We start from the raw sequence: 26,316 nt of genomic DNA, 5'->3' as shown, positions 1-26,316 counted from the left end.
TATACGCCAACACAGAATTTCTTATAATTTATTGGTATGTAATGCCAAAAATACCTATGCTATGCGTTCCCTGTCCGTCCCACGCCTACTTTTGTTATCGGATCTCTCTAAACTGCTCAGCCAGCGTACATCTCAGCATCAATCTAACTAGTAAGTATGTTTGTACCTGAAAAAGAGTCACTAATGCTTAGTGCGAGTTTATTTTGCGTTAAAGCGAACGACGCGTTTATAACGTTTGGCGGTCTGATTAACTGCTCAAAGTTAGACGACCAATCAAATTGTTAAACGCATTAACGTTTCGATGAACTTAAAAAAATACGGCACAGGCATCTGTAGTGAAGACAGATGATAAGAAATTGTTGTTTTTGATCACACAACTTATTACTGGTCGATCGAGTGTTTTAACATAATAATAATTGTATGTTAGAATCCCACAGCTCCAGAAATATATCGTAATTATTATTAATTAAAAAGGGGTTTAACATTTTGCAAAGGAATAGTAATAAAATAACTTCATTTAATTATTCCATTTTACTCTTAGAATTCAACAAAATACATATTCTAAAGTCCCCGTCACGAGAAGCTATAAATTTTGTAAACAAGTGTTCAGGAGTTCACAACGTAAAAGTAAAAAGTGATAACGAAACAATAACAAAATTAACAATAACAACCAGATCCGCAATATATGCAAAGCAATGAAACAAACTCGTAAGCATTTTGACTGTTTATTTCAAAATGGCGATGGCGTCCCGATAGTTTACAATCCCTGCGACGGACGCGTTCCTGTACCAAAAACACAAACGATAGCGCTTTGCGTCGTTAATTATTCCATTTTACTCTTAGAATTCAACAAAATACATATTCTATGTTGTGTAATACTTACAAATTGTTGACATAGTCTGTATTAAAATATAAGATTATATCTTAAAATAGCAATATTACTACATTTTGCTGCACCTAGTACACTTGATATTACATAAATATAATTATGGTCTAAGAAAGCTAAAAAAAAACGTGATAGCTAAATCATGACCAATATAATGTTGTACCTAGCACAACAATAGTTCTCGTGATGAAGTTCTCATCATCTTCACTTACAATGTAGGCCATATATCAATTCATCAGTGGCAGTACAAAAATGGCAACTATATTTCATGTTGTTTCTTAGAACCCTCCTCAAATCCCACAAGCCTACTTTTATAAAGTAAACATTTCTACAAGTGTAGTGTAAAACTGAGCAAAAATAAAAAACACCTTGATGGACGGCTAGTCAAGTCATCAAAATATGGACAACAAAAATTGTACATAGGTATAATTATATTATTATAACTGTTCTTTCTGAAGCATGTGAATTAGATTTTCATCTATAAAAATCTTCATTTTCTATTTAGACCTTATTTCTAACTAATTATTATTAGCAGCAAATTAGTTAGCACCAGCGTATAAAGCCAATTAGTAATGGGTAACACTGTACTGACTACGGATGACGCAGAATGCAAGGCAACAATTACAAAAGCATTTTACTTACAAATAGAATGCATATCTATTTAAATTTCTTACATATAATAAAATATATTGCTCTTATTATCACTACAATTTCAAAGGCTTTATTATTGATGTTTTGAACAGGTGACTAACAATTACATGTTGTAAACAATTACATGTTGTAAACATGTAATTGTTAGTCACTATACAAACTATTATCATTTTAATGTTGGGCATCGGTACATAAACTTGTATTTAGGGAGCACAAATAGGTATTTAGGACTAGGAAAGACTGTGCAAAATTGATAAGGTGATGAAATGAAACTTTCGAAAATCTACGAAAGACTTGGTGAAACACACACAACAAATGATGATTTAAAACTTATAACTGGTGTGCAGTGCCTGACAGATACACACATAATATTTTCAAGTTCACATTGTACTTCTTCAATAATAAAACAAAACCATATATTGTCTCTATACCAACATCCCAACATCAATAACTATTTCACATAGAGGCATTAAATGCCAAAAGGTTGTGGCCAAACCAGTAATATTATAAAATATATTATTTTCTCAATTTTGTGCATATATTACTTATCGCCTAAAGATAAAACCAATTACATAATATATAAACAAACTATCTGACCATAATCGTTGTTACTAACGAAAATATCGATACAAATTAATGTATAATTTTTAAAATCTTAACAATAATGTTAGATTTACTTATGCTTTTGTTATTGAACTTACAGAATATAGGGGTAAATGAAGATTACATAAAACGCAGTAGACAGACAGACAAGGTGACAAAATATCGATGAGCTTACTACAGAGCTGCTTTGTACTGGACAAAATCTTAAGTTTATACTTTTATGGAATCTTAGGATTAACAATTAAAATTAATAGATAGGGGCTGCTGTCTTAATTTACTGGATTAAAGTATTTTACAAAGGCAGCGTTCGTGTTTGATCATCAAGCTGAGAATTGTTCAAACACGAAACAGCACATAATATAGTTTGACATAAAAATAACTCTAGTATACACTTTATACTTATGAAAATTACTTTATAAGATGATTTATTGTCACATATTTCCATGTTTATGTGCTATGCCAAATATGATTCAAAAGTGAACGTGCGCCTCTGTATACCCCTTTTAGGAATAGTAACATGATTTGTAGTCTATCATCTAATAATTGTCCTATATCCCTGATTATTGTCCCAAGGAATTATAAGAGTTTTCTAGCAATAAGCTAGACTTACAACAGCTGACATTTAAATAAGAAGAAAGGTCTCAGTCTGTCTACATTAGCGCTAAAAAATACAAGTAAAAAGTACATAATTTGAAATAATTTACCCTGGTTTTACTAGCTTATAAGATGTAGCCGGCGTTGCAACAAGGTTCACATAGATCTGTGGTAACTAATATAGAGTACCCTTAGTATGAGTTTGCGTAACGTTTAATGTAATCGAAACGAGAGCGCGTTTGGCGCTCTGATTGGTCGGCTCGAATAAACCAACCAATCAGCTGAACGCGCTCTCGTTTCGATTATTTTATACGTAAAGCAAACTCGTACTAAAGGTACAGAGTATTTGACTTTACGAAGGAGTCACTTCTACCACTGTATTCATGTGTTGAGGGTGAGGCTTGAAATCCACCACTTCTTTCCACACCAGCTCTGCAAATATAAACGTACTTTGTTAATATAAAAAATACAAACGGGCAAGGGGTCTCGGGTTCGATTCCCGGGTCAGGCGAAGTACTACTGGGCTTTTTTCGGTTTTTCAAAAATTTCTCAGTGGTAGCACGGAGCCTGGTAATGTGCCCGGTATATGGCAATAGACTCACCACCTATTACATGGGACTTAGAACATTAATTGTGAAATGTGGGTGTACATTGGCATTATGTGCCATAACGTGCACCTCTGCCTACCCCTTCTGGGATTAAAGGCGTGAAGTAATGGATGGACTTTGTTAATATTATTAATTAAAAAACAGTAATTTTATCCAACTTGTGTTTAACATAATTATGTCGAAATTCATTTAGGTACCTATTACTTTTAACAAAAACAACAGACATATAAAGGAAAGCACTTCATTAAAATATGCTTAAACTTAAATATTTTCCTTTACTTTTAGTATAGAGTCGGTTTATTTACAAATTAAATGTCAAAGTCAATGCATGCATGATGATGAGTCAAAATGCATGATTAAGACTAGGTATAAAAACAAAAAACTTGATAACTTGTTTCGTTAACCGTTATCGCTACAATACAATAATAATTAAGCATAAAAAAGGTTGTATATTCCCATTTCGTCTTTCTGACGCGATCGATTAACAAACTTGGAAACTCCAAGGTTTCAAGTAATCACGATATTTTATAGAGAAAACAATAACAGGCTGGCACGTAGCGTCACAAAACCAACTTATCGAAAAAAATAAAAAAATCGTTCAAGCCCATCATTCATTACTATGAAAAACAACTAAACCGTTGAAATTCCATTGAATATGAATTACAATCATCGAGAGTTATTTTATCGTTAGTCTTAAAACATTATCGTAGCAAATCCGTCAGATAAGCCGCGCCCCCGCCGGGAAACAGAACATTCCTCTTTATTACATTAGTATGCTTGATAACACTATCACAATAACGAGTGCTATTTATTGGGAATCACGGTATAATCGATCGCAAACCACTAATGCACTCCACCGCCTATCAATATCCTGAAATCCTTATTTAACACCCTTGAATGAACGACTAACACACTCAAAATTCCCCAAAAAGATGTGGTAAATTATCTATATGGGTAGGTATGTGTTAAATCAGGTCATGGTCTACTGAATTCACAAAATGGTTTAGTTTATATTCGTATAAACTTTCACATTTACTCATTACCAGCTTTTTGTACGTAAATTAAGTACGTAAATAATTATAACGTCGAAATCAACATACCTATATGTAAGAATCACACTACCTATTGATGCAGTAATTTAATACAAATATTGTGCAGTAGTTTTTGAAGTTTAACTTAACCGCGTCACGCATACTTGCTTTCCTTGATATCAAATGTCCAAACGTTAATAGGCGCCGATTCTCTCTTTTTATAAGTGAAAATAACTTCTTTCATTACGCAGTGCACCCAGAATCTTAATGCCTTACGTGGGTTATATAAATGTGTTTATATTCATATCTATACCTGATAGTGCATACAATAAGTACTTAAACCACATTTGTTATCTATAAATACTATAAAATGAAGGCGTTACCTTTCCACTTGTCAACGGGGAGCTCCATATCCTCAAAGCTCTGATCGTATGGCGCCGACACTGGCTCGTCGTCTGGGTCAGCATACTGCGCTAAGTACTCGTGTGCCAGCGCCTGTTCCGCTGTTATACGCCTGAAACACGTACATTATATACAAGTTAGTGTTAGGTCAAACAATCGCCTGGTGGTAAGGGGTTATCCATTAATTGCGTCACACAGTTTAAGGGGAGGGAGGGGGTCGACGAAATGTGACTTTATGTGACAATTATTATAATCTGTATAATATCTTAATTAAAAAAAAAAATATTTGAAATATAAATTAGGTACTGTTTTTATTAAATCATTATTTCTAGATGTAAAATTATAAAATGTAACGTCAGACTAGGGAGGGGGTGCATATCGCGAATGCAATCTACGCAAACGAACGCAAATCTATGCGAGACACGATGTGTTTTCTATTGTGTCTCATAAACTATATACCTGGTATACAAAAGATTAAGCAACCTTTTCACTGGGGCTTAAAGATACAGGTTGAACCATTCTGGAAACAGACTGGCAAGGAATTCCAATCCGAAGCGGTTATTAAGCATTACGTCATTATAGTAAAAAATATGTGGTACAATGTTTTATAATGACCTCATTGCTAAGTACTGCAAGTACCTATCAGCACAAAAACTGAAGTTCAAAATGTAATTTAAATTCACGAAACTGTTAGTCACATGGTGTCTATTCGCTCAGAATCGATTCTCGGGATTCAGTCGGGAAAAGTAATGTTTGGTTTTCATAGCTTTTAGGCAATACTACTTATTTATTTATAGGCGTATTCTTTTATAAGGTTAAATGTATCAGACATGTTTTAAATATTTATGGTAATCAGTGAATAACAAGTTATTCTTGAGATTATTGAAAAACATCAGATCATTGAATTAATGAAATCCCCCACACATACAAGTTTGTTTTGGAGGAAAACCAACAAATAAAAGGTAGGTACCTAATAGCTACCTCGTCATTTCTTGTTTATGTTATGATTCATTTATATCAAACAAATAATTTAATAAGCCAAGGTTCTCGTTTTGGTAATAGGGGAATTCTCGTTTTGGAACAACCTCATTTCACAACTTGTTGACCTAAATGGAAACCTAACATTAAGTACATCATTTTAATCCCCATAGGCTGACATGCAGACATGTAATTAATTACACAATGTAACACTTTTCATCTATACTAATATTATAAAGATGAAAAGTTTGTTTGTTTGAACGCGCTAATCTCAGGAACTACTGGTCTGATTTGAATAATTCTTTTTATGTTGAATAGCGCATTTATCAAGGAAGGTTAAAGGCTATAAATAGTATAAATCACGCCACGATCAATAGGAACCAAGCAGTGCGAGTGAAACCGCGCGGAAGTAGCTAGTAGTATACTAATATTTCTTTTGTTATAACTTTTCTGTAATGGGTGGTGGGACTATTATAATCAGGCAGGATACCAAACTTCGTTCTACCACTTACATAAACATAAAAGAAAAACGATAATACCTTAGACCCAGCAATCTTGGTCCACAGTCACACTAAAGAGATGGTAATAGTAAAAAAGTAATTAAAATGTCTTACTTGTCAGCATCTAACTCCAGCATGAGTTCTAGCAAGTTGACGGCGAGAGGGTTCGCACCACGGAACACCTCACGGAAGTCACGTCTCTTCAGGGCAGGCAACGACTGAATGTAGTTCCTAGCCTGGAACATACATATTATAGCTTCTTTAAAAAACACCTCTGAAAATTTCACTTGAATATCTACTGCTTTTATCAGTCGCGGATCTAAACTCTCCAAAAAGGTTATTGCCCTATGTGGTCGCAGCGTTTTTATCTTTAACCTATCGATCTCAATAAACCTAGAAAATGAGACTTTATCGGTTATAATTTGTATATTAGAGCTGTGCCCAAAACGACGCATACTTAAACATGGGTTAAGTAGAATTAAATTGTTTTGACGATCAACCAGCAGCCTATCATTTGGAATAGCGTAGGTAACCTGTTTTATGATAATTAAAAACAAATATAACTGAAAATATTATGTCTTACGGTAAAATTAATGAGATAACTGTAATAGGTAGTAAGTAATAAACAAGACTTTACGGAAAATTGAATTGAAAAAAGGGGTAGGTAGGCACCTAAATAAAGAACGCCGCGCTCTCTTGGGACTTGTTAATTCATGAACCGGTTAAATCGGTTTTATTTCCGTTTCTGCAGAGGCTTTCGCTTGTAAAAGTCCCATTCATTCATACACACGTCGTCTATGGCCTAAGTGCCGCTGTGAATACCAGTTAGACCATTCACGACGTGTTTTATTACGCTAGTGTCATTAAACCGTCTCATTCAGTCAAGATTGATATAATGAATTAGCTACCTACTTATCTAGGCTACTTAAACAATAATTTAGTCAGTCGTATTTTCGGTAAGGACAAAGATGCGCGATGATATCCATAAAAGAATTTTACGCCTGTATCATTGTTCCACTTCCAACAAATATGCAAATATTCGTTAGCGAACATTACGAGAACCAATTAAAAACTATTGTGCAAAATAAATTATTTCCAATGATGAGTATGATGACTCATTGCACACAAATAACATGTACTTAACTAATTGCCACAGACACAAGTTAACGAACATATAAAACTGGCACGTCACGAACAATAAATAAAACGAACACCATATTTCTTTTATGAATTAACGACGATTACAACTATTATATTTATATACATTCACTTATTCTACAGACTAGACATTATTTTGTTAATTTCTTTACTCAAAACTAGCATTAATATGGCGATTATTTATTAATGGTTTAATTCTATAATATTATTACTAACCAGCATTATTGCTTTCAATACCTTTAATTTTAATATATTAAAAGATTAGTTTCCTTACCTCTTCGCTAATTATTTTGTCAATTGTCTCTTGATCAGGTCTTCCACACAGAAACAATATTCTTGTGAGGTGATCAATATCTGAGTACACGCATGTTAAGGTTACACAAGCACCAAACTTACACAAGCCATTTATTGACACGACACAATAACATCAATATAAGCGAGTTAATGGCCAAGCTACATCTGACAATACTGACAGTACATAGTAATATTTACACCTAACGTTACACCACATCACCTGTGATAAACAATGGATGCAAGCTACAATACTTACAGACTCTGACGATATCTTTGACATAAACTCCTGAGCAGGTGTCCCAAGTACCTCCATGATCAGATTCAATTGATGGATATCTGTCTCATCCATTAAGGTTGAAAGCCATTGATGTTTAATAAAAATAATAATTTAAAAGCTAAGCTGTAACTGAATATATAATTTTCATAAATAAACTAACAAAAATTAAATAAGTTTTACAAAACATCAAAAGTATTGGAAAAAAATAAGGATATAAATAAACACAGTAAATGTGCTATTAACAGATGATTAATGATTTTATATGGTTATGTAACAAGTACACTTACTTTCCCTGTTAGCAAATGGATTTTGTGACTAAATCCTATTCATACATGTAGATATTATTATGTACATAAAACATTAAAATCCACTTTAGTCATGAACATAAAATCCCTCCAGAGATTAAAAAATCCCAAACACTGTGTACACATAACCACAGTTCAACAGAACTCCCAATAAAAATCAAAGTTGAAGTATAAATATTCTAGTTTAACAATACATACATTGCATGCATAAATAATGTCTACACATTCAATAAAGTTTGTACTAAGAAACTGTTGAATTAAAAGGATACGGTCTGAACCAGGGAACAAAGTTCTGCCAGTCAATAATTCAGCCATAATGCAGCCTACAGACCAAATATCAACAGTCTGGTTGTAATGCATCCAGTTCAGCATAATCTCAGGAGCTCGGTACCACCTGAAAATTTGCTTATTTGTTTATCTAAGAAAGGCTGCAAACATGACCTAAATGTGTCTGGTAGCCACACAAGAAACTTAAGTTTAAAGATTTCAAAATGTCTGTAAAGTTTTAATATTATAATCAGGCTATCAGTAGTCATGGTAATCAGCACTAAGTGAAATTTAATAGTTCTAATCAGAGAGTAAATAATAGTGTAACCTTTGAAATTTATTAGAATGCCATTGTTAACAATATAAAGTCTGTACATACCTTGTCGCTACATAGCCAGTCATCTCTGTTTCAGTTGGTCTGGCTAGACCAAAATCTAAGATTTTCAATTCACAGTCCTCATTGACAGCAATGTTAGAAGGTTTTAGATCCTACAATTAATAATGATGTTAATGTTTTGTAAATACACAAACTGCTAGTGTAGTTAAAACATGCAATGGAAATAAAATTGATTAATTACACATTAGGAAATTATTTGTCAATTTTCCTCAGGATAGAAAACAATCAATGAGCAAAACAATGAATGACTCAATGACTGTTGGATCAATTAAATGATTTACAATAATGGAAAGTGTCTTACACCTGTAGTCAAAAGAGGAAAACAAGAACACATCTTAAGTGTAAGCAGACAGTACTATTTATTGGTCTGACTCACACATTCCGTACTGGGTGGCTAGTGCCAAGTCTAGTAGCTGGAGCATGTACTGTATATAGACAACAAATAAACAAAAGGAAACATACCCTGTGAATGATTCCTGCTGAGTGAATATATTTAAGACCACGGAGAATTTGATAGACCAGAAATTGAACATGGTCATCAGACAGTTTTTGAGTACGAACAATATTATTTAAATCAGCCCCCATCAAATGTGTTACTAGGTACACTTGCTGAAACTCTTCCAAGGTCTTTTCGGGGCTGAACACATCCAGCAGACCTGAATGAATATAATAAACACATTTGATTATTATAAGTATTATTTGAATGAGAATAACTAACTTATTAAGTGGTTTCTTTAATAATATAATAGTTAAATTAACTATTTACATTAATAATGTAAATTCTTATTAGATATCTGTTTATGTTTGAAGTTTATTATTCAAAATAGGATAAATGTGAAGGCAATGCCTAGTTGATATTTGGAAAACAAATGTAGGTTCTATATAAAGCTTTACAATGTTACTAAGATTATAATTAACCAGTATATAATTTCGTATTTATTTACCGATAACATTCTCATGGTTCATATGCTTCAACATTCTCAGTTCGCGATAAGTGCGCTTGGCATGCACAGCAGACTGAAACGGTCTCGCCAATTTCTTAATTGCCACTTTCATATTATGCAGAGTATCGATCGCGGAACTGTAAACAAATTATTCACTTCAAGAACAGACAAACACCTTAGTCTATACTGTACGCCCACGTAGGGGCAATGTACCTAATATTACATATTCTGTTGCTAAGGACATATCAATTGGTATTAAAATAAACAAGATTATTACTTATAGCACAAGAATTACAAATAAATATTGGCATATTGCCGAATATATTGATAAATACATACCAAACTTGTCCGTAAGCACCTGAGCCTACAGGTGTAAGCATTTGATATCTTTCTGGGACAATCCATTCTGTTTTATTAATTTCTACCTTATGGTAACGAGGCATCTTGGATTCTTGAAAAGCAGATTTCAATCACTTCTGAATAAAAAGATTAATGAAAGTATTTTATCACGACTTATCACCAACAACCAACCCAAGAAGATTTTAATTCTTATTTTTTATCACAGAATTCACAGATTCACAAACGAATTGTATTGCAATTGCAAATTATTATTGTAATGTTGCAAGTTTTCTAAAGATTTATCATCTTTAATCGCGCGATATAATAAATGTGAAATAACATTGGAATTAATACATACCTACAATACAAATTAAAATACATACTCGTTACCTACTATAATTTATTTATAGGATATTTCAGGATATTGCCTCATTTGAAAAAAAATTGTCCGCTTTTTTGAGTTTTTAGTGTATAGGCAATTATTATTGTCACTGTCATGATAATTGACTGTCACTTGTCAGTTAAATGTCAACAACCGATTGCGACTTGCTTTTTTCCTGAAATTTTTTATAAAACGATAGCATAATCAGTGGAGACATCAAGAATATTTAACAAACATGGCTCAAACGGCGGGCGTGAAGCCTATGGCCATTGCCGGGCGTGTGGCAATTGAACGTGAAAGATGCCTTGGTATGACCGATGTTGAGAGAGCTTGGCGCAAGCAGTGGTTGAAAGATCAAATCTTGGCTCCAAATGAACCTGTGCATGTCGAAGAATATTGGAGAGAACGCACCAATATATTCCGCCGTATCTACCGCATGCCTTTAGACAAAATTTACTCGATGCTCACGCCAGTGTTGGTGAGATTACATAACACCAGTAACCTATCTGTTGTAAACAGTGAAGTGTGTGGAAATTACAATAACCTTTATTACAGGGTGCATCGCGCGCTGCTGACTATAGATACATCACTGGCAAACTGGGATTAATCGGTGTCGGCATTCTTTGTGGTCATTATTACTTCAAATACAATGGAAATGTAAGTTTTACTTAACTTTAGCAATTTAAAAATTTTATTTAGTCTAGCTGCAGAGATTTATGTAGGAGAAACAGATGAGTTTATTGATACTAAGTGTTGTTTACAAGACAGAAAACATTATTGATTATTATTATATTTTCAGGACTGGACTAAGAAGGGAGGCTGGAGAGTACATAAGTCCAAGCCATTAGTTTTGCCAGGCCAAGCAGGTTTCCCCTACAGATCTGGCTTCAAACCTGACGATTATGCTTCCCAGGGATTTAAGAAGTCCCCAATATAAATACTAACTTGAACATTTACAATGCAAGGTTTTCATCTGTTATTGCATGATCATGTTGTTTATTAGTTTTATCAATGATAGTAAATAAAAGAGTATAAAACTAATAATATAGATTTTATTCTTAAAAATAAATAAACTATGCAAAGTGAATGCCTTCAGAATTGAAAGCATGTAACACCTTCATGAAGTCGTCTATGTCCATCATCCTGGCTCTCATTTGATCTGTTTCAGATTTTGTTAATATTTCTTGAACCTTTTCCTTTATGTCAAAGTTTTCTGGTATATCCTGAAAAAGTGAATAGCTGGTTAGTGATTCTGAGAAAAATAAACAGGCAACCAATAGACAATGTGCCAATAAAAATTATAAAGTATTTGTGATTATGGCAACATTAGTCAGGCATACCTTATTATGAAGAGAGCAATGCACCCTATAATTTTTCTCTAATACTGCCATTGTTGTGCCATGTTTGAAAACAGCTGCTAATGTTTTATTTTTCCTGACAAATGCTATCCTTGTTAAACCATCCCATTCAATAAAATTTATAGGCGGAGGTGGATTTCTTGGCTCTATCCTCACAACACTTGATTCTACTTTTGGTGGTGGTCTGAAGTTGTTTTTGCCAACCTATAAAAAGTAAAAATGTTTGTTACAATAATTAACATATAATATTGGTAATTAAACAAGCACAGTATAGTATTCTTACCTTCATCAACATATCAACTCGTGCCAACAATTGTGTGTTTATTGAGAGCCTGCAATATAACTTATCACCAGGTTTTGCAACCAGCCTCTGTGCAAATTCCTGTTGAAACATGAGAACAGCACACCTAAAGAATGGTCTGTGTTGTAATAATTTGAAGACTAACGGAGAACTGATTTGATATGGTACATTAGCCACACAAATGTTAAAGAAGGGCAATTCTGTTTTGAGAACATCTCCCACAATAATTTGAAGTTTGGATTGATAAGGAGTTCCTTGAACTCGCTTCTGAAGTTCAGCAACCAATCTGAAATACAATGATAAGTTAACATCTTAGCAAAACATTATATTCCAATAGTGTTGACCAAGTTATCAATGATAAGTGTATTTACCTTGTATCAATTTCACAAGCTACTACTTTCTTAACTCTGTCGAGTAACTTTACAGTCATGTTACCAGTACCAGGACCAATCTCAAGAGCAACATCAGTGGGCATCAAACCAGCTTTATCCAACATAGAAGTTATAATCAAAGGATTTTTTAATATATGTTGACCAAAATCCTTATTAAATTGGATACCTGAAACATTATATGGGTTGGTTACACTCTTGTCATTTATAAAAATAAATTATCAACAATATTTTATACAAATAACAATAGTTCAGAATGGTAAATATAACCTAATAAATTTATCACCTTGCTTAGCAATTTCATTATGAACACGACTCTTCTTTTCTGCTTTGACTTTAGGCATTTTGATAGAGTTTCTTTCACAGTTATATGATTAATTTTAATTACAGAATTCAATTCAAAAATAAAAACACGCGCTACTCTAGGAACTTCATTGCAAATTGCAGGGTTGCCACAAACTTAATCTTTTAACTTGTAGTCATTGCACATTATTAGATTTGGATGCTTAGTCTTTATGACATCTTATTTTAGGACAAAAAATAAAATAACAGTGTAGTAATTTTATTTGATTCAAAAACAAAATTGGATTTCTATAAAAAAAAACATAGTAGTGCATATTATACTAGTACAACAAACTAATCAACTTCTTTGGCATGAATAAATGTCTAAAATGTTTCAATAATTTTATTCTTATCAGATGCAACATCTGAATTATATTATATTTTAGAGGAAATTTTTGTTTCTAATTTCTAATCTTTAATATACAAAACAACGTTAGTTATGGAAATTAATACGTAGCTCGACAAAGAAAGTATTCTCGATACCATCACTAAGATAACAAGCAAACAACTTTTCATTTTAATATTTTTATCTGGCAACTCTACAAATTTTGGCATGGTTGATCTTTACGGGACCGAGTGAAATAAAACCGTTTCGTAGAATTATTATGAAAATGGAGTGGAAACCAGAACAAGAAGGACTAAGACAAATACTAACACTTCTCAAAGAGTCTCAATCACCAGATACAGCAACGCAGAGGGCTGTACAACAAGTATCCTTTTCATAATTTTCATATCTTTACAGCTATCGGCGTGGATATTTTTTGCATCTTTAACCGCTTTATTTTTTATTTATGTACTAATCGTTATCAATGTTTTCATATTTCAATGCAATTCATCATAAAAGTAGGTGTTAATGCTTTTTTATCAACTATTCTTTTCATCTAGACGCTTGCGATAAAATCGATTTTTCCGACATGACAGCCATTGACAACCTTTATTTTCCTAACAATGTAATATCAGAAATTGGAAGAATTGAACAAGTATCCAGACTTCAACAACTATTTGATTTTTGTCTTGACTAAACTTGTAAGTGAAGAAGAACCTACAAGATCTTTGAGTGGTTTGATTTTGAAAAATAATGTCAAAGCACACTACAACAGCTTTCTGCCTGAAGTTGCGGAATTCATAAAACGAGAATGCTTATCAGCAGTCGGGGATCCCTCTCCCTTGATTCGCGCTACTGTGGGTATCATTATCACCACTATAGCTAGCAAGGGAGAGCTAACATCATGGCCTGAACTGTTACCAGCCTTGTGTCAGATGCTTGATTCACAAGACTACAATGTTTGTGAGGTATGTATTAAGTCTATATGTTTGGTATAAAACTCCACCTTTTTTTACTTGAATACACCTAATGAATGTAGGACATTTGATTGGTCTCTTTTTATTGCTAGAAAATTGATAACTTTGAAATGACCTCATTCTAAGAAAACACTTCATATAAGCATCTTCTTTAATGATCTGTATAATGAACTTGAATGATTTTGCAAAATAAAGATTGAAGAAAATAGTTTAACGATTTAGTTAACAATTCAATGAAAGCTATTTATTATATTTCCCTGTGATATTAACAATTTATAAGATCAATGTGTAAAACTGTATTATTGTTTTAGGGTGCATTTGGGGCTCTACAGAAGATATGTGAAGACACAGCTGAAATTCTGGACAGCGATGCACTGAACAGACCGCTGAATGTGTTGATTCCAAAATTCCTACAGTTTTTCCGGCACTCTTCACCTAAAATCAGGTGTCATGCGATTGCTTGTGTCAACTATTTCATCACGGGCCGAACGCAAGCTCTCATGTTGCATATTGATGCTTTTATTGAGGTAGGACAACTTACTGAGCTTTCGAAACTTCTACATTTTAACACATATTTTCATAATATGTGTTTATTAATCTATTTAAATTTAATTCCAGAACTTGTTCCACTTGGCAGCTGATGAAGATTCTGATGTCAGGAAAAATGTTTGTCATGCTTTGGTCTTGCTACTGGAGGTGCGATTGGACAGACTCATTCCTCACTTACCTAACATTATTGAGGTAAATATAGCAATTTTATTTATTTTAGAATATTTAGAAATATAAAAATTGATGCATTTAATTATTGTGTTATATTACAGTACATGCTGGTGAGAACCCAAGACCCTGAAGAAGGTGTTGCTCTAGAAGCCTGTGAGTTCTGGCTCACACTAGCAGAACAAAATGTTTGCCGTGAGGTAATTATGTAGTTTATAGCAGCAATACTTCATCCACAGCTCACATACAAATTTTATTAGTTGCATTTCCATGTATTAATTTATTAAAACTTAATACATACAAAAAATGTGTGTTGATAGACTTAATGCCTTATACCAGTTGAGCTTTTGGTTGTCCATATTAAAGAGGCAGGTGACATTTTGTTAATATTTACAGGTCTTGGGCCCCAGACTACCAGCCTTGCTCCCCATCTTGGTGCGTGGTATGCGGTATTCTGAAATGGACGTGATCTTACTGCGAGGTGATCGAGATGATGATGCAGATGACGCAGAGCCAGATCGGGAATCCGACATACGACCACGATTCCATAAACCTCGATCACACACAGTCAAACATAATGGTAAGATTATCACAATTCCGGAGCTGCGGACAACGTAAAAGGTTACCGGGGCTCCGGTTCAAAGCAGGAGAAGGAACGGGGTGCTTTTTAGTCAGTAACAGTCTGACACTCCCTCTCGCCTCACCCAAGGCGGGAGAAGTCATTGGATGATTTTCGCCACTCAAAAAAAAAAAAAAAGATTATCACAATTATTATGGTAACAGGTTGTTGTGACTTAGTCAGGGATTGTATTCTCTCAATAAATATGTTTTGATACAGCTGGAGCTGGTGACAGCAACATGTCGGGAGGTGGCGAGTCGGACGACGAAGACGACGGCGGCGCGGACGCGGATGATGGCTCGTTGTCGGACTGGAACTTACGTAAATGCAGTGCGGCCGCGCTCGACGTGCTCGCCAACGTGTTCGGCGCAGACTTACTACCTGTACTCTTCCCAATACTTAAAGAAACACTTTTCCATGAAGATTGGGTCATAAAGGTATAAAAAGATTCCAAAATAGATATTATGCTCTTTGAATAGCAACTATACTATAATTGTAATTTTTGTGTAATCAGGAAAGCGGCATTTTAGCCCTGGGTGCGGTAGCCGATGGCTGCATGGGTGGTATGGTGCCACACCTTCCGGATTTGGTTCCATACCTGGTATGCTGTCTGGCTGAACGCAAGGCCCTGGTACGCGCAATCACTTGCTGGACGCTGTCTCGTTACTCACACTGGATTGTATCTCAGTCGCATGATCTGTATCTGAAGCCTGTGATGACTGAGTTACTGAAGCGCGTGTTAGACAACAACAAGCGAGTACAAGAGGCGGCGTGTTCAGCTTTCGCCACCCTCGAGGAAGAAGCGTGCACAGAGCTTGTCCCCTACTTGGGCTTCATTTTACAAACACTAGTGTATGCTTTCAGTAAATACCAGCATAAGAATTTGCTCATATTGTATGACGCTATTGGTACACTAGCTGACTCAGTTGGTCACCACCTAAATAAACCAGAATACATCAACATGTTGATGCCACCACTCATCAATAAGTGGAACTTTTTGAAGGATGAAGATAAGGATCTCTTCCCACTGCTTGAGGTATGATTCAAACTATTACAATACTGTATAGTAGTTGTTTGAATTGATATTAATAGAAGTTTTGATTACAGTGCCTGTCATCTGTGGCCACAGCTCTCCAGTCAGGATTCTTGCCATACTGTGAACCAGTCTTCAGAAGATGTGTATCATTAATAGAACAAACATTAAATCAAAATATTGTAAGTAACATGTCCATTTTTTAACTTATTGAACCTCTTTAATAGACTGAAATTAAATAATATAAAAAAGATATAATGTTTAACCACTTAGATTTATTACATTTACATTATTGTAAAATGATCCAACTAAACTTGAGTAAATAGAACCACTTTTCCCTAATCTTATCAAATATCTTTCTGAAGTCATAAATACAAAATAATGATGACTCAAGTGATCTAATGATAACAAGCAGACATATTTAGGTTGCATAGTTATTGTTGACATATCAAGGACAAGCAAATTAATTTTAAAAATTCTTGACACTACTCATTACTTTTAGGACATCCTAAATAATATGTATGTATTAATAATGTAATGTTGCCAATATTAACTAACTGACTATTATCAGCATTGCTAACAAATTGACGGTCACTTCATCAATGCATCAATGCATATCCAATATAATATTAATCAAGTCAAGTATCTTTAAGTACTCAACTTTTTACTTAATAGTTATGTCCAGATTTATACAAATCAGTTAACTTATCAGTTTACATCCTAAAATTTATATGTTGGGCTTAAGGTTACCTCACAAATTGTGTAATAAAAATACGTAATTTATAATAAAATATAAGTAAAATCTCTGATAGTTAGCATGTTCAAATTTATATTTCCAGGCGAACACGCAAAGTCCAGAACAGTTTGAAGCACCTGACAAGGACTTCATGATTGTGGCACTGGATCTGTTGAGTGGATTGGCAGAGGGACTGGATGGCCACATAGACCACCTGGTGTTCAACTCCAACCTGATGCAGCTGCTCTACCAATGCATGCAGGATCCGATGCCTGAGGTATATCTTGTATGTGACTCTCGCTTATCTACTCACTGGGACAAGGGCGCATAGGGTATTTTTTCTATATCAAGGTATTATGGAGTTTTAATGTATTTCATCATTCATTTAAGCTTATTACTAATTTGGAAAATTATGTTTACTTGTTGCGTTGTCCAAATGTTGTTTTTATATTATCATTTGCATGTGTAGTTACTTGGTTTATACAATATACTCTAACAAACTATTATTGCATATACATTAAGTATTGAAATTTTGAAGTTGACAACACCACATACAAACATCATTTCGACATTATAAAGCTGAACTTCCTGTATAGATAGAAAGACTATGTATTCAGAGCACTAGCAAAATTCAGTATTTGCTCTTTCATTATGTTACTCAATGTTGAAATATTTTTTATCATATGAAATATATTTAGCTATTTGAAATTCCAAAAAATCCTTAAGTTTTGGATCAAACCTTGTGTTCATAATATAACACAATATATTTTATACACGTAATAGTCACTCTCTAGTTTACTTACTGTTGAGCTTGTGAGGTACAAATCTTTGGATCGCGCAACTGGTTCTCACATTTTCTCATCTTGCAACTGAGGTTGAAGAATCACTTACTTCATCAACCAAAACCATTAATACTCATTGTATATCTTGTAACAAACAATTAACAGTAACTAACACTTATTGGGAGATGGGATTCTTTGTTTTAAATAGGAGCTAATATTTTAAGTTGTGTTCATCGTATCAGGTGCGTCAGTCGTCGTTTGCGCTGCTGGGTGACTTGACAAAAGCATGTTTCCAACATGTACTACCATACATACCCGAGTTTCTACCAATACTCGGCATGAACCTCAATCCAGAACTCATTTCTGTATGCAATAATGCCACATGGGCAATCGGCGAAATAAGTATTAAATTAGGTAAGTGTTCAACAATCGTAATTAAGCATTACAATTGAAACATTGTTTCCACTCATTTGTCATTATGTAATTATTTCAGGGCCTGAAACATCAAAGTATATCCCTCTAGTTTTGAGCCATTTAGTTGAAATTATCAACAGGCCTAATACACCTAAGACCCTACTTGAAAATACAGGTAAGTGATTGTGTTGATTAACTCAATTAGAAAATTTATTTTGTTGAAAAAATAAGAATAACTAATAAAGTAATGTTTTATTTGCTAGAAGTATATCCAATAAGTGACTTGTTGGTGTCAGTCATGTTTATGTATACTGTTTATGTATATGTTACTATTCAATGTTTTAAATTGAGTTGTTGTGATGTTCATGTTTATCTGTATACCCCATTTGTGTTCGCTGTAGTACTCCCTGCCTATATCTGTACCTGGCAGATCATATAATATGTATCACAATACCTATATGTGATGATACTAACTCAGTACTAAACAACACATGATATATATTATTATTGTGTACCACTTCTTCTACAAAACATTATATTTATGAACATGTATTCTATTCATACAATTAATATATTCCACATAATAACACAAACAGTAGATTTTTTCAAAGCTTATTTATCCTCATCAATATTATTTTTTGTTTTTGGGGTAAATTGTAAATATAATGAGAAATAAAGTAGAACCGAAAGGTGAAGTGTGTGCCTGATGTGAAAGATGGCGTAGATCTCGCAGTGTAATCACCAGCTTGCATGAGTCCATCATGTTCTTTAATGTTCGTTCATCAATGTTCCACTATTACCTAATGTTTAACTCTGAACAAATTCTGGGCCATCTTTTCTCAAACATGCGATACTTATATAATTTGATTAATTATTTAGCAGATACGAGTGTTTCACGTTTTTCCATTTGTAACACTAATTTGTTGCTGTTGAATTATGTAATTTAATATGTTTTGAATGGTTTGTTGATTTGTTTTCTTGGTTTTGTTCTCGGTATGTCGTGGCGTGTAGCGATTACTATCGGTCGGCTAGGTTATGTGTGCCCCCACGACGTCGCACCCGTTTTACATCAATTTGTACGCCAGTGGTCTGTAGTCATTTTTTTTATTATTACTTTATATTATATTACTATTACGTTTAATATTAAATAAGTTATTAACCGGTATTATTTCGATTGTGGATGGTGTTTGTCCATGGCTTGTTAATATTATTGTTTTGATATGTTGTTCCTGAGTTAAGTTGAACCAAGCATGAGAATATTAATTCTATGTGTTTATGTAAGGCCACACTTGAGGGACATAGATTTTGGGTGTAATTTTACCTGTTTGATCATTTTATTTTCAGTGCTGTACTTTATATGTGTTGAACACCATCCGCTTTCTAAACAATATAAACTATTATTTACACCAAACTGCAAGACAAATTGTTTGACTAACTTTCAAATGCAAACATGCTCATCTTATTGAATAATTTTATTTATTACTACTATGTCTGGTTGATTTTATTTAATATTATATATTTTATTTATAATTTGCTTACAGTTTGGAATGATCTGAGTTCCAATACCCATACAAATATTTTCGTGTGCCAGTTTCAATATTTGCTATTCACATTAATAATCCTTCCTTTGTTTTCCTCCAGTTTCCCTTGAATAGTATACAGTTTATTTACGCTTGATTAATTTTCATCAATTTCTTTAGAATTTTTTATTACATTTTAGATTGGATGATTTTTCAATGCGACTTAATTGTTTATCTAACATGTTGGCGTAACAAACCTTCTCAATTTCATTTACATGTTCATTGAGAAATCATCTAAGCAGTGATCGCGATAACGCGGGCGACTGAGCTCTCTCTTACAACACTACATTTTCTGTCAGGTGCACCTCGCTGCGAAATATTCGCGATAACGACGAGAAGGACTCTGCGTTCCGTGGCATCTGTCAGATGATCCAAGTGAACCCAGCCGGGGTCGTACAAGACTTTATGTTCTTCTGCGACGCTGTCGCCTCGTGGTCGCACCCCAAGGACGACTTAAAGGAGATGTTCACCAAGATCCTGCACGGGTTCAAGAACCAAGTCGGCGAGGAGAATTGGCGCCATTTCACCGACCAGTTTCCCGTGCAGCTCAGCGTGCGCCTGTCTGCCATGTGCGGGATATAGACGTCAACACTGCGTTATGGTGAGTAGAGACCCGCGGGCATCTAACTAGTTGTTGGTGTTATATGCAGTGTGAGGTGGCGCTGACGCGGTTGTGTGTTGCAGGGGAACCAATGTCAGCACGGGTCGGGAAGACATTGAGGGTGTCGCAGCAGGCGCGGCACCCGCGCGTAGGGAACACTCGCTCGGGCCGGCCGCCGCCTGTCCGCCGCGTTATGTGCCAACACACTGACCTCACTACACTAGCGAGGATATTTACACATTTGTACCTATCGACAGAGAATATAATCTAGATTGTAAATTGTTACACTTCATTCTTCTGTTCGTACCTGAAATTATTTTTCGTTCGACGAGACGTACATGTAGAAGCGGCGTAATCACTTAATGAGTGTATTGTGCACCGAGTATAAAGTAATCGTAGCTTGGATGGGTCGCGCAGGTTCTGAACCGCTCCGCTCGGCTTGCTCGACAGACGCACAACGCACAGGCCGGGGCTGGTACACACGTATACGGTGCTAGGCTTTCTATTCGTATCTTGTTACATTCACGTTGCACGGTGCATGCTTACGTGCCTCTTTGTATAACCATCGTAACGAGTGTACATTCATTGGCCCTTTCTAGTTGTAGTTTTACTCACTAAATTTGGTAACACGGTGATTATTACCGAGTTAGATGTGGTATATCTACTGTAATTGCATGAAATTTAGAGATAGTTTCTAGTTTGTAAAGAAAGATGAGACGTGTTTGTTGAAAAATATGATTTATTCTTATTTTGGTTCTTGCAAATTTGCTCTATAGTTTAAAATGTTTTAAAACGACACATCGAATCATCAGAGTCTCATCATAGGAATTACCTTAACATGCAGTAGTAAGGTAAACATAATATTGATATCGATAAGAAAAGATATCGAATCGATACTAGTAACAATAAAACGCTAATAATAATGATATCGCGAGCTACTTGCGTAGTAGACATCGCAAGTGCTCGTATCGCCAGTCACATCGTTCGCCTTTTGCTCGTGATTGTTTAGCATAGGTCGACTGATGCCATTCACTGCTCAACACATACAGCACGTGTTTTAATTTATAATTCACTAACATAAATACAGCATAAATGCTATTAGTTTTAGTTGATTTCAAATAAACAGAGTCATTCGGTAATTGATTTTGTCCAAAAGCATTTATCTACACCCACTAGCTAGAGCATCGCAAATATATTTTATTACAATTTAAAATTGACGCGTTAACTTTTATTATTTTATGTAAATTACAAAGACTTAGTAAAATCGAGAATTTATGTGAACTGTGATTTGTGACTGGATTTTTTTTTTGACTAATATATGTGTATGATGATTTTATGTCTGTGTCAGTGTAGATATGATATACTGCTTTGATAGATTTTATGAAGGCTAGATTTCTGCTATATAATATACCAAATAGTATTTTTACGTTGTATATTGTTTAATGGAATTGTATGTGTGAGTTGGCCGGCGGACGGGCGCTTGCAGCGCGACGTGTGGTGCGGTCCGTGCAACTCTCACAAAGCTATATTTACACATTTTGTACTCGTGTGCGTCGTGCCCGCGACTGCCCGCTGCGCCGGTCAACTTTATCATTGATATAAACTACTATTTACGTGTATATTTAATTAAACTAATATTATGTATATGTAAATACATATTGCGATGTATATTATTATTATATTCAAGTAAAATTGTTATTTTTTGTTTTATAAAAAGCTAAAAGTCTGACTTTAAACACTTGTTATAATATCATTTAATTTTTTTTTCAGATACGGGGTCTGAAATTATGTAGTTCGAATGAACATTAGTATATTTAACAAATTGCAATCGTAGTATAGGGAGCGTCGATATAATATGGTATTTCGGGGATAAAAAGAAATTTTAACATTCCGTAATCTAAATTCTGTCTTTTGGCTCAGTATAAAACTTCAGTGTCGAGTGTTGCTATACTTTTATGTTTTGCGAATCGCTAAATTATAATATTTAGATATACATATTATATATACACGTCGTGATTGTATCGAGTAGGAGAGATCCCCGATCCCAGAGCCCCGCTGAGTTCCTATCCTGAGTCCTGTCTAGTCCCATCCCGTGTCATGTGCCAACGAAGCCCGGAGACTCGCAGGTAGGTGTCGCGTCCATACGGTAGCTGTTTCACGTCTCGGTACCCGTAGGAACATTAAATTACTGTAGCTACCTTTCGGATAAATTTGAGACACATTGTTTATTTTTTAAGTAGAATCCATTTTATATCGATTATATGTATGTTACGGGTGGCCTCGTAATTTATTTTTAAGGTTAGTAGATTTTATGGTCATGATTTTTTTTAATGTAGATGTTTGTTTTTCCTAAAAAACCGTGATAATAGTTGGATAAGTGATCGCATGTGTGAATGTGTGAGTGAGGCGGCATTCGTAAGGCACTCCCTTCCTTGAGGCATAGTTAGTATTTTATTATAAATATTATAGTTGTATCGTTTGGACGAACATTAATTGTGATGCATTGTCGATATAAATGTAGGTTGTTTGTGTCGCGTTAAATTGTCATATTGTGTTGTGGATTATTGTCAAAACATGCGTACGTTGTATTTATTTATATGAATATTGTAATCACATTGTCCACGTTAGTTAATCATTTGGATTGAGCTTAAATTATATTCAATTACAGAGTTGAGCTCAGCGCTGCAAATATTTTTATACTATAGCATTTACATAGAGGATCATTCCGTTCATGTCATTAGAATGAGGTTCATAAAAAGTTTCTAGTAAACCCTTGCAACGGTCACGTGAGCCACTTTAGTGAACGTTAGGTTGACTATTATTTGTTGACCATCAGCAATTTTGGATCAGGGCTTAAAATGCCAAAATTATATCTCTAAACGTTCTGGTGACGTAGTCCCTCTAGTGAAAATATACATTACCGAATGCCATTAGATGGCCACCTCGACCGTACCCATCCTAGGCTTCTTAATTTATCAAACTCACTGGAGTTCTATACTTGTTTTATCATTTCAGAAAATATTTTTAATCTGTGTCCCAGTAACAATAAAACAAGTCTAATTTGTTACCCCTACATTTCGGTAACTACCACAAATTCAACGGCGCTTACTGTCTCTGTGGAAAAAGAAGTTTTTGATTACTAGTAACAAAAATTAGTTGTCTGAATAATGTCCTTCACCCTTAAAGCATCATTGCTCATTGAGAGGAGATATCGGCGGTACGGATGACGGTCACTCATTTTACTGTAGGCGGGGGAAGACTAAACAGAAACCATAGTAATAACCGCAATTTCCATCGCAGAATCACAGAATTCATATCGCAAATATTATCTAACTGCGCCCGTGCTTGATCCGACTCATTTATTTAAAGTTCCAAAAACAGTAACAAAATCTGAACACAATGTAGACAATGTGAGATTCTTATAAGTATTTATTCATCTAATAAATAATATTTCGCTAAATAAAACTAATATTATTAGTTCTGCAATTTTCGATTTAATTTTTTATCCATTATCCATACTATACATATATAAATTTAAAACGCATAAAGTCCATGTTCTATATTATGTAATTAATATTTTATTATATATATATTATATTATTATTTTACTAGTTTTATTTACAAATCACTACCATTAGTTAGTTCTCTTACAAATTGCAATAGGAAATCTATGCGTGGAACTGTATCGTGAATAAAAATAAATATATTTTAAATACCTAAATGTAAATCCTTGTCACCTGTAGGCAAATGTGTAAGTTGTTACATAAAATAACTGAAATTGCAAATAGTATATTTGTATTGTAAAACCTACATGATTTCAGCAAGTCCGGTACAAATTTGCACACCTTAAGTTATAATTACCTAATATTTTGTTGTTCGTTTTACATAAAGTGAGTACAGATGTATGAAACGTATAATAGACATAACCTACCTCTATTTTAAGGCCTAACCCTAGGCAATTTGTTCAAAATTAACAATATAAAATTATAATTTTGGAAGAATATATTTATACTCACTTTTGAAATAAAAATTCTGTACTCATTTTATATAAATAAAGTACTTATGTATTAAAACATACAAATTTAATTGTAAAAAAGATAACTACTTATGTCCATAAAGTAATCAAATGTTTTAAAATCAGGATCTGGTTGTAATATGATGACCTCACAATAGACATTCTTTTACCAAACATTTCGTTAATAAAGCACTCATTGTTCGAATGTTTCGTTTTTTATTTTAACGTTTGACATGATCAAACAGAAATGTCCTGCATGAATATGGTATTTTGAACCATGTAATGACTAACAGAAAAATTACTGTACGCCTATTATGGATTCTATGGAGAAAGATAGTTTTTGCCGTTGAGGCTGACTATGAGGGGGTATGGGAGCGTAGGTGGTGAGTAAAGCTGCTAGTAGGTTCCTGCAGAGTAGAGCGGCCGGCGGGCCCGGCGGTGGCGGTGGCAGGGGCGCAGCTCCGCGGTCTAATTCGACATCCGCGAAAGCCCTGCGCCGACGGACACGTTCATTCCAAGCTGGATCATTTGAATATGGCCGGTCACCTGTACCCAGTGACAATGTTATCTTTTAGAGCTATTATAAATCGAAATTAGAACAGTGAAAAGGGGTAAAGATTTGAAAGGAGATATCTACTTCTGGTTAAATTTGGAAATTAGGTTTATCACTGTTTAGAGCCTGCATTGGCGAGTGACTTTAGTCCTGTAGTCAACTCAGGACTGCATCACAAGGTATTTTTGTCAATACACTAGGTAGATCCTATTAAATTTTTTATACTGTCAAATAAGTCGGAAAGAAGTACCTACAGAATAAGATGCGGTTTTACAGTTGAGTCAGGTCAGTCGGTCCCTTGTCTGTACCTACCCTTATTGGTCCAACCATCTACCGTGGGGAAAGAGGTACCTAGCGAATGAATCAATATTCGTTTAGTTTTTAGAAATCTTACTAGTCTGTGTTTGGTAACAAAAATTCTACTAAATAGCTCTCATGAAATTGACAACGATATATTAAATTCAACTTTCCAAAGTTGAAATTAATTTGATAATAATGAATGATGTTATTCAGCATGTTTATAGATAATATGAAAAATGTTAGTGCAACCTGTTACTTTTGTCACGTAGCTCATAAAACGAATATTATCAAGATGTCATAAATGTGTAAAGATGTTGTTGGCACCCGCGGAGCTATCATTCAACAGGACGGAAAGACATGTTTACAGTCAACAGTATTGCTGTAATCCGACACCCCGACAAAGAGCCGCCTCCGCCTCTCTTGTAAAACAATCTTCACACTTTTTTAGAGCCCATAAAAATAGTTAAAAGAAATTGTAGTTTTTGTGTTAATAGACAGTGAAATGTTGCCGAGTGTTGGATGACAGCTTTTGTTCTGTAATGAACCGGGGACATTTTCAAGTCTTTAAATTTTTTATTACGACTCTATTTTCGTATTTTGAAGATGTTTTGTGCAACATGAAAATACCCATTTAACATTGACGCAATGAGTCAATTAA

The 26,316-nt window shown here is 34.4% G+C and overlaps 5 protein-coding genes across 7 annotated transcripts in view; 2 read left to right on the top strand and 3 right to left on the bottom strand.

Moving 5' to 3' along the window:
* Positions 1-819: 819 nt before the first annotated feature.
* Positions 820-10,508, bottom strand: LOC118270255 (mitogen-activated protein kinase p38b). Of its 2 annotated transcripts, none has more exons than XM_035585761.2 (9): positions 10,235-10,508; positions 9,896-10,032; positions 9,414-9,607; positions 8,934-9,043; positions 8,557-8,681; positions 7,686-7,765; positions 6,368-6,489; positions 4,757-4,887; positions 820-3,166 (listed from the first exon to the last, which is right to left on the bottom strand). In XM_035585761.2, the coding sequence occupies exons 1-9, from the start codon at positions 10,336-10,338 to the stop codon at positions 3,087-3,089; spliced, it is 1,083 nt and encodes a 360-aa protein (XP_035441654.1). In that variant the 5' UTR covers positions 10,339-10,508; the 3' UTR covers positions 820-3,086. The 2 variants fall into 2 exon arrangements, with proteins under 2 accessions (XP_035441654.1, XP_035441646.1); XM_035585753.2 differs by lacking the exon at positions 7,686-7,765 and adding an exon at positions 7,962-8,041 and having other exon boundaries at positions 10,235-10,503.
* Positions 10,509-10,738: 230 nt separating this feature from the next.
* Positions 10,739-11,660, top strand: LOC118279291 (uncharacterized). Its single transcript, XM_035598947.2, has 3 exons — positions 10,739-11,094; positions 11,172-11,273; positions 11,416-11,660. Exons 1-3 carry the CDS (start codon positions 10,852-10,854, stop codon positions 11,551-11,553), a joined length of 483 nt encoding a protein of 160 aa, XP_035454840.1. The 5' UTR covers positions 10,739-10,851; the 3' UTR covers positions 11,554-11,660.
* On the bottom strand, positions 11,651-13,133 carry LOC118279284 (probable dimethyladenosine transferase). The gene is made up of 5 exons (XM_035598936.2): positions 12,951-13,133; positions 12,647-12,833; positions 12,258-12,561; positions 11,957-12,178; positions 11,651-11,839 (listed from the first exon to the last, which is right to left on the bottom strand). Exons 1-5 carry the CDS (start codon positions 13,006-13,008, stop codon positions 11,690-11,692), a joined length of 921 nt encoding a protein of 306 aa, XP_035454829.1. The 5' UTR covers positions 13,009-13,133; the 3' UTR covers positions 11,651-11,689.
* Positions 13,134-13,535: 402 nt separating this feature from the next.
* On the top strand, positions 13,536-25,010 carry LOC118279299 (transportin-1). 2 transcript variants are annotated; one of them, XM_035598958.2, is made up of 15 exons: positions 13,536-13,716; positions 13,967-14,299; positions 14,620-14,835; positions 14,927-15,049; positions 15,130-15,225; positions 15,422-15,605; positions 15,864-16,081; positions 16,159-16,680; positions 16,752-16,859; positions 17,517-17,699; positions 18,438-18,609; positions 18,689-18,784; positions 19,621-19,696; positions 20,489-20,790; positions 20,874-25,010. In XM_035598958.2, the coding sequence occupies exons 1-14, from the start codon at positions 13,612-13,614 to the stop codon at positions 20,769-20,771; spliced, it is 2,715 nt and encodes a 904-aa protein (XP_035454851.1). In that variant the 5' UTR covers positions 13,536-13,611; the 3' UTR covers positions 20,772-20,790; positions 20,874-25,010. The 2 variants fall into 2 exon arrangements, with proteins under 2 accessions (XP_035454851.1, XP_035454859.1); XM_035598966.2 differs by having other exon boundaries at positions 13,537-13,716; positions 17,517-17,690.
* Positions 25,011-25,103: 93 nt separating this feature from the next.
* Positions 25,104-26,316, bottom strand: part of LOC118279319 (doublesex- and mab-3-related transcription factor 2) — a 15,239-nt gene continuing 14,026 nt past the window's right edge. Inside the window, exon 3 of the mRNA XM_050699049.1 lies at positions 25,104-25,351. Coding sequence (XP_050555006.1) covers positions 25,104-25,351 — 248 coding nt within the window. The remainder of the gene's footprint in view (positions 25,352-26,316) is intronic.

This window comes from Spodoptera frugiperda, chromosome 15 (genome assembly GCF_023101765.2).
Source record: "Spodoptera frugiperda isolate SF20-4 chromosome 15, AGI-APGP_CSIRO_Sfru_2.0, whole genome shotgun sequence".
In the NCBI taxonomy this organism is placed as follows: Eukaryota; Metazoa; Arthropoda; class Insecta; order Lepidoptera; family Noctuidae; genus Spodoptera; species Spodoptera frugiperda.
Note: the sequence above shows the minus strand (reverse complement) of the source record. Positions and strands in the feature narration are given on the sequence as shown.